The sequence below is a fragment of the Sinocyclocheilus anshuiensis genome, unplaced genomic scaffold, assembly GCF_001515605.1.
Source record: "Sinocyclocheilus anshuiensis isolate Anshui unplaced genomic scaffold, SAMN03320099.WGS_v1.1 scaffold1114, whole genome shotgun sequence".
NCBI lineage: Eukaryota > Metazoa > Chordata > Actinopteri > Cypriniformes > Cyprinidae > Sinocyclocheilus > Sinocyclocheilus anshuiensis.
Window position 1 is genome coordinate 685,087 of NW_015540838.1, and position 8,851 is coordinate 693,937.

Genomic DNA, 8,851 nt, shown 5'->3' on the forward strand with positions numbered 1-8,851 from the left:
TTTGACATCTTGTTCAAGCAACACAACTAAGTTGAACTGACTACATTTAAACAATGATGGATCATTTTAGACAAACCATTTTACCATATACATTATACATTCATTAGGTAAAATAATGTCTTACTGTACGATTTAAGACTATAGCACTACATCCTAAATGTGATTCCTGTGAGATTCCCGGAGGGGTTTTCATTGTTCGAGCAGGTTTTTCTTGCTGACTTGAAGTTAATGGGTTCATTTGGCTGAATTCAGCTTTCTGATCTGGAATGTCAAATGTAAGGTGTATAAAGCATAGCTCTACTCATCCACTCGTGAAGCGCCATATGACCTGGATGAATCAGATGGCTCCAAGTAACCTTCAGTTAGACATACTCTGACAGCCTGTGCTGCGGTAACTCAGAGGAATGTCAGCCTAATTTGTGCAGGACCTTAAATGTGCTGTGAGTCATTTTAAAATGTTGAAACTTTCTCATCCAGTCCTGAAGAGCGTAAACAATGTGGCACTTTTAATATTACTCTGTTTGGCTCAACCAATTGTTTAATTTTGGGTGGCGGGACAATCTGGAGGACAGTTGTTTTGGACTGTTTGACATAATTTGCACAATTTCACTTGATTTTAAGCTTTCCACACTCTATATTAAAAGATTACATTTGTGCTACTAAGTACTGTTGAGACAGATAAGCATTATTACTCAAGAAAATTAGATTCTCATGGCATGCTTTGCCTCAAAGAAGAAACAACTTCTGATAAGGCAAGCGATCAAACGTAAGGGTCTTGATATCAAAATCCTCCATACAAACAGAGAGTCTGTTCAAAGGTAGTGGGAGTAGGCAGGACTACAAGGGTAACAGAGGGCTGAGGGAGGGATGCTGCTAGAGGACCATGGAAGATAATTCAAACAATACAAAAAATATGAATACTAGATCTTGAGGAAATCGAACTGGGAATGGATCTAATAAAATGAATTTATTAGAGCTAGAGCTGACAAAAGAATATATTGGAACTAAATATGAACAATATATACAGTAAATATAAGTTTTTACAGACACATCTAAGGATCCACAGAATGGCCAGGTGGGGGTAGCACGCATACAAGGCTACATTACTGCGCGAGCACATTTAGAGTTCACACTTTCACTGCATAATTTAGTATATTAAAATACATTTAGAATTCCCAAAAAAATTCAAGATAAGGGGACAAATATGCCCCCATATGACTTTTATATGTCTTTTATATCATCTGATATTGTTAATATCACATGAAGAGTAGTTTTTTCTCCAAATATCGGTAATGTGATATTTGTGATATGTGTGATTTTTGATATGTGATAAATGTGATATTGGGTAACAGAGGGCTGAGGGAGGGATGCTGCTAGAGGACCATGGAAGATAATTCAAACAATACAAAAAATATGAATACTAGATCTTGAGGAAATCGAACTGGGAATGGATCTAATAAAATGAATTTATTAGAGCTAGAGCTGACAAAAGAATATATTGGAACTAAATATGAACAATATATACAGTAAATATAAGTTTTTACAGACACATCTAAGGATCCACAGAATGGCCAGGTGGGGGTAGCGTACATCATCCCAAGGTTGAAAGAGTCAGGAGGGAAAAGAATATCAAATCATGTTTCAGTGTTTACAGGAGAGTTGCTAGCAATTATGATAGCAATGCCAAAAAATTCAAGATAAGGGGACAAATATGCCCCCATATGACTTTTATATGTCTTTTATATCATCTGATATTGTTAATATCACATGAAGAGTAGTTTTTTCTCCAAATATCGGTAATGTGATATTTGTGATATGTGTGATTTTTGATATGTGATAAATGTGATATTGATTTTATAAAACATTCCAATAAACAAGTTAATATTAATTGACTTACATTTTAGACACAAGTTCCTGTTTTTTCTCTATTTTGTCAACGAAAATAGTTTCAAACAAAGCCAAAGAACTATTTTGTGTCTCTTACTGAACCAATCAGCCGTTTGAATGAATCGGTTGAATGAATGACTCAATGACTCACTCGTGCAGTGATTTGCCGCCACCTACTGGCAGTTTTAGGTTTATATTTAAAGTATATTTACACTAAGTATATCACTATTGAACATTTTGTGTATCACTATTGAACATTTAGTAAGGATCCACAGAATGGCCAGGTGGGGGTAGCGTACATCATCCCAAGGTTGAAAGAGTCAGGAGGGAAAAGAATATCAAATCATGTTTCAGTGTTTACAGGAGAGTTGCTAGCAATTATGATAGCAATGAATAAAATAATTGAAATGGGACTAAACAAAACTCTAATATGCTCAGATTCAAGTTCAGCCTTATTATGCCTGGATGCTCAACAGTCAGAAACTAGACAAGATATTGTCTTGGAGATAATTCTGATATTATATATGTTGCAACAGACAAATAAGATAGTTCCGTTTTGTGGGTTCCAGCACATACTGGAGTGGCAGGAAATGAGGAAGCAGACAAATTAGTAAAACAAATGATGGCAAAGGAAAACATAGATATGCAAATTCTGTATAGTAAAGCAGAACTCAAATCAATAATAAAAAGGGAGATAAATAAAAATGGGCAATCTTATTGGGATAATGAGCGAAAGGGCAGGCATCTACATTTAATACAACAAATGGTAGGTAGAAGAAGGAATTCAAGAGGGAGAAGGAAGGAAGATTGTATTCTTTTTTAGTGTAATAGATATACAGAGGAAATAAGTATACTAATTGACGAACTTAAGGAGAAAGGTGAACAGCAATTAACATTAAAGGGGTGGTTCAGTGTTTTTTTTCTAGGCTTGATTTATGGGGTTTATGGGGTGCAGTCTAACATGTGTTAATGCTTCTTTTTTTTAAAAACTCATTATTTTTCACATAATTTACCTTTATTCCAAGCAACATTACACACTAACTACCGTTAAAAAAGTGAAATCGCAATGAACCACTCCTTTAAAGAATCGTTTGAGGGGATAGCCGATTAATACAATTTCTAAAAAGTACTTGATTATTTCATAATATAGATAGTTTATTATAATTTTTATTCCTCTTCTCTGGGCTGTGAGGGACTTTGGCTGTAGATGCAGGAGCTGAACATGCAGCAACATCGAAAGCTCGAGTCCTGATAGGTCTGGGGAACAGGGTCCAGGGATGTGCACGCATACAAGGCTACATTACTGCTCGAGCACATTTAGAGTTCACACTTTCACTGCATAATTTAGTATATTAAAATACATTTAGAATTCCCCAAAAAATTCAAGATAAGGGGACAAATATGCCCCCATATGACTTTTATATGTCTTTTATATCATCTGATATTGTTAATATCACATGAAGAGTAGTTTTTTCTCCAAATATCGGTAATGTGATATTTGTGATATGTGTGATTTTTGATATGTGATAAATGTGATATTGATTTTATAAAACATTCCAATAAACAAGTTAATATTAATTGACTTACATTTTAGACACAAGTTCCTGTTTTTTCTCTATTTTGTCAACGAAAATAGTTTCAAACAAAGCCAAAGAACTATTTTGTGTCTCTTACTGAACCAATCAGCCGTTTGAATGAATCGGTTGAATGAATGACTCAATGACTCACTCGTGCAGTGATTTGCCGCCACCTACTGGCAATTTTAGGTTTATATTTAAAGTATATTTTGTTTTGTTTTTAAAACATCAAAACATTGTTTATGCATTTGTAACTGCAGGTTAAATGCATTCATTTCCTGCATTAAACAGTCTGAATAAATGCATCTAAATGCCACTTCAGATGCAGATTCTGTGCCACCTCTGCATTGCAAACACAAATTTTGTTGATACTGATTTCATTTGATTGGTAACAGGCTACACAGCCCTATAGCGTCTTACTATTTGAATTTACTGATTAAATTTAAGAATTTGACACAAAAGATGATGCATATATTTAATTCGGTTAGAAAAATTATAAAGGTAAAAATGCCCATAAAAGGTAAAAATCAATTTAAACTTATTGGAAAAGTTCATTTCTGTTACTCCTGCAAACTAACCACCGCACAGAATATGATGAATATCAAAATCTTTGGGAGTCAGCTATCCATGGCAGTCCTAAACCTGTCAAAGTACCAGCACAGTAACTTGTTCAGCAAAATGTTGTCTAATTATTGTTATCGACAAAATTCCAGAAAATAGCGAGATATCATTTTTTGTCATTATCGCACACCCCTAAGTGGGAGTGTGCTTTGTATTATCTATGTGCTATTCTGATAGTTTCAGAATTAACACAATATTAGATAGTGTGCCATATTCGCACACTCCTCTGGCAGATTGTTAAGTTCAAAGCATTCATAGAATAGCAACAACAGATGCAGGCCTTTCTTTGAGCTCCGAAGACCACATTCTGGTTTAAATTACACCCATGTTGATAAATAATTAACTGTTGCCCTTTCTCAGCCCAGTTTAATATGATGAAAAAACAAACGTCTGCAAGACTTCCTGGCCTTTGAGGCATAAGTGCTAAAGACTAGCATTTCCCTGTGCTTCAATACTGAGTGCTACTTCAAACACAAGTAAAAGCTAAAAGAATTCCATTTATGTCTGTAAAGACATATACAGTTTTCTTTTCTTGTAAATACAAGTGTTTTTGATGCTTTTAGTGTATCGCACATACTCGCCTTTTCAAGACGTGTTGATATTCAGCTCAAGTCAATTCAGTTTAATAAGAGTGTTGATATTCACCAATTATAAAATGTTCATCAATTATAAAATGAATTTGATTCTGCTAAAGCAGCTCTGCAGAAGACAACTGTCATTATCCAGCTCAATTTATTTTACATGACATAGACTCTTTAGTTAACGTCACGCTGCCAAAGTTGCTTGTCGCGACAAAGGGTAACTGTCAAAGACATCAGTCTACAGCCCTGGGTTTAACTCAAACCCTGATTAAACTCACCTACCTGTAATTTTCTAGTAACTTTGAAGACTTTGATTAGCTTGCTGAGGTGACTTTGATTAGGGTTGAAGCTGAACTCTTGCAGGGCTGGATTCGAGGAATCCTGGTTTAGAGCGTGACAATACATTAACAATTTGAAAACAGGACAGGTTTTTTCTCTCTCTCTCACTGACTACTGATTTTAGTCCCAAAGTGAAGGCAGAATTACTCTGCTCATGTACTGACGTTATTGGTCTCTGAAGGAAAAGATCTCCCAAGCATTGTTCATTACAGCTGATTAAAGAATCTGTGGGTCCACAATCTCAACCTTGGTCAAAATGCGTCATAGAGACCCAACACTTCAGTTTTGAAGTGGTAATTCCAAGAAATGTCTGGTCTTACTTAGGTTTCCCTCAAGTCATGGTCCAAATACTTTCATGCCAGTTTCATGCTCCTGGCTATATGCTTTTCTAGTTTAATGAATTCCTTATGAAGAAAACATAGGCAATGGGAGAGTGAGCCATTCAACACACCATTTACATTTACGAATTGGTTTCTCCATAGACTTTTCCTCTCTAAATAATAGTATTTCAACCCAGATTTACCATAATAACAGGTCTTCTTTTAGGAACTACTAGAACTGGGCAGATGTTTAAACAGAGCTGAATTCAAGTATCATAATGCTATTAGTATAGTAGATGAAACTCATTTAAGCAACAAGTGTGTAAAGCAAAATATACAGATGGCTGGTGTTGCCAGTAAGTACTGACCCTTCTCATGGCTCCAGTGGTTTCTCTGGGTTTTTCTATAGCATTTCTGTGTGTATATTGGTGCTTGAACCCTCTCTGTCAAGCTTTCATGACAGGAAATGGTCAGGACCTTACCACATGCACAGAAACCCACACCCACAAATATGCAACACATTAGCCCGCTTATGGTTTCCATTTGTATCGGATTGGAGTGGTCTACTGAAGGATTGTTTGTCCTGAGTGTGGCATGTTGCTATTAATACGTCTGATGTGCTATGAGATTAACGGACAAGAAATGCAAGTACAAGAACTGAAATATCTTGAAATATCTTTAAAAAGTATCTTTCTTAGGAACCATTTACACAGGACATTTTCTTGGTTTCGAAAAAGGACTAGAATAAAACAGAGCACAGTGGTTTTCAAGATGCATATTTTATAAGTTTAACTGGTTTTAATTTGACATGCTGTCTTAAACCTTGCATTTGTTTCATTCCACAACATTGTCTCACATTTTTAAGTGAAAAAAGTGTTCTGTGTAATGAAGCAAAATGCTAAAAAAGTGATTAAAAGGCCTAACAAGCCCATCTCATATATGCTTACACTGTACGGAAAAAAATCTGAAAAACGGATAATGTCCTGGCAGAAAATTACCAGTATGTTTTGCCTTAAGTTTACGCACAACCCTTAAACACAATGCAATGCAATGCATAATTCAAATACAGGTAAAAAAAAAAAAAAACACACAAAAATTCATATGGAAAATTCCTTCATATTAACACGGTATATTGGCCTGTATTTTAATGGACTTTTCTTAGAGTGTACAAAGCCCTTTATATTCCTATTTCTCTATGTGTTTCCTACATGAAAACCAGTGGAAATATTTGGTGTTTTTTATGCAATGAAAATCAGGATGAGGTTGGGTCAGTCTCTAAAAGTCTATGGTTAAAAACATTATATTAAAATGACATTAATAAACATTATACTATTTAGTCTAAATAAATTATAATCAAAACATTAAAAACTAAAATCAGTTACCCCTATTAGTTGTCATGACAATTCATTAGCTCCACCCCCTTGTTAGCCTTGTTAATCTGCGTATATATACTCCTGTGCTTGCCTTGTTCAGTGTCAGTCGTTGTTGCTTTCCCGTAGATCAGGGGTCTCCAAACTCAGTCCTGGAGGGCCGGTGTCCTGCAGAGTTTAGCTCCAACTTGCCTCAACGTGCCTGCCTGGATGTTTCTATGCCTCGTAAGACCTTGATTAGCCAGTTCAGGTGTGTTTAATCAGGGTTGGAGCTAAACTCTGCAGGACAGTGGCCCTCCAGGACCGAGTTTGGAGACCCCTGCCGTAGATGCTCATGTCTTGGTTCCCTGGTCTTTGTTCCTGTTCTGTGTTCCTGATTTACTTGTGTTTGTTTTATTTAATCATTAAACCCTGCTTGCATGTGGATCCGCCTCATCTCACTTTCATTCGACCCCTCATTACACTGATATTCTGATATAACTGATATAACCTGATATAAATTATTAGTGTTTTAGAAGATTAACTTTAAGTGTTAGATGACAGCAAACAATTGTCATCTAAATGTAAATGTAAAATGTAATTAAATAAAAAAAAATCTCTAATATCAGATGGTAACTGATATGCCACCAAATAGACCAAATAGAGAATCCCACCAGCCACAAATACACACATAGCAGGTGTGTTATTGTGAAACACTGCCGCCCAGTGTGCTCCTCAAGACCACTGGCACAGCAACCCGACACCCCGTTTAATGCTCAAGGCCAGATGTCCCTCACACTCAAGCTTTTCTTGTTGCTTTCACTCCTCCATTAGGAAGACAATTGAGACACTACACTTTCACTAGATCCGCCCCTGCTGCATGCACGTTAAGACAGCACCCGGGCAGTGATGGCTCACCTGTGCTGATGAGAGGATGGCTCGCCACCGAGGTCACATTGGGACACACGTTAAGTTCCCTTGTTGTGAGGTCACTGGTTTTGTCATTTTTTCCCACAGTATCTGAGGACATTTCTGCAGGACTGCCCTTTGCAGCAGTGTGCTGATGTGCTGATAACCCGGGGGACTGTTTCACACTCAGGCTCTGTAACTGAGACTGAGAGAGGGAGGAAGTCAGCGCACCCTGCTGGCCACGAAGAGCCAAGTTTTGTATCTAAGCAGAGAAAGACAGAAGTGACTTTGGTTGGGTGTCCAAAAAACAGCATATATTGATATAGATGTAAGTCAGGCTGGTGTATGTCAGGGTAACCTGTCCGCTGGTGGGTGGCGTGTTGATTGACAATGCAGAGGTCTCCGGCTGAACTGCAGTGATTGAGGCAGTTGGGGTGAAAATTAGCTGAGGGGACAAAGGAACAGCTCGGCCTAGGCTCCTTGCTACTTGCACAAGATTGGTTTGCTGTGCCTGGAAATCACACCAAAAATGGCTACTTTATCCGAATGTATGAGTCACATAAATACTAGGCTATCAGATTTGATTTCAGAGAGAGCACTTGAGCCATTTCAGCTGTTACAGTGCTGAATAGTGCTGAAAATTCTGGCAGATCTCAAACAGCTCATTTACTGCTAATCAGTTCCTAGCCAAAACTGTGTTTGAGAAAATAGAGTTGATGTGCCAGTGAAAACATTTTGGTCTGCATCCTTATTGGGTTTTTTGAAAGAGCTGCAGCTGTGCCACGTTTACTATTCAAGGCCAAATGAAAAAGATGTTGTAAAATGGCAAGTATGAATACAAAACACACACACACACACACACACACACACACACACACACAGACAATCCAGGAGAAGTAAAAGCAGACCACTGTAAAATGAAGGCAAATGCCAATTATTTTTCCATTTTCAAGGAAATTACTATTTATTCATGAGGAAATCTTGAAGAAGACTGTCTAGTAGCAGTGTATTTGACTAGGCATTTCTCTATAAACCACACTACAGTGAGCGCTGCCATTAGGAAACCAAAATGATCCGTTTATATGTAGGATTTGAAATGGGACCACTCCACAATTCCACACAGTGTGTTTGGGTTTACTTGACTATATTTTGCCACCATAAGTTGGCTGAATATGACAAAACCTTCTTTTGGGCACATTTAGGGACATCGTTGTTTGAAAAATACTTTATTATGTTATTATATATATATATATATATATATATATATA

The 8,851-nt window shown here is 36.9% G+C and overlaps 1 protein-coding gene across 2 annotated transcripts in view; it reads right to left on the reverse strand.

Moving 5' to 3' along the window:
• The window catches only part of LOC107687406 (polyhomeotic-like protein 2), a 63,277-nt gene that overhangs the window by 10,593 nt on the left and 43,833 nt on the right, over positions 1-8,851 (reverse strand). For both annotated transcript variants that reach the window (XM_016484727.1, XM_016484726.1), the window contains exons 6-7: positions 7,942-8,094; positions 7,593-7,845 (exon numbers count right to left, since the gene is read on the reverse strand). In XM_016484727.1, the coding sequence (XP_016340213.1) occupies positions 7,593-7,845; positions 7,942-8,094 (406 nt within the window). The remainder of the gene's footprint in view (positions 1-7,592; positions 7,846-7,941; positions 8,095-8,851) is intronic.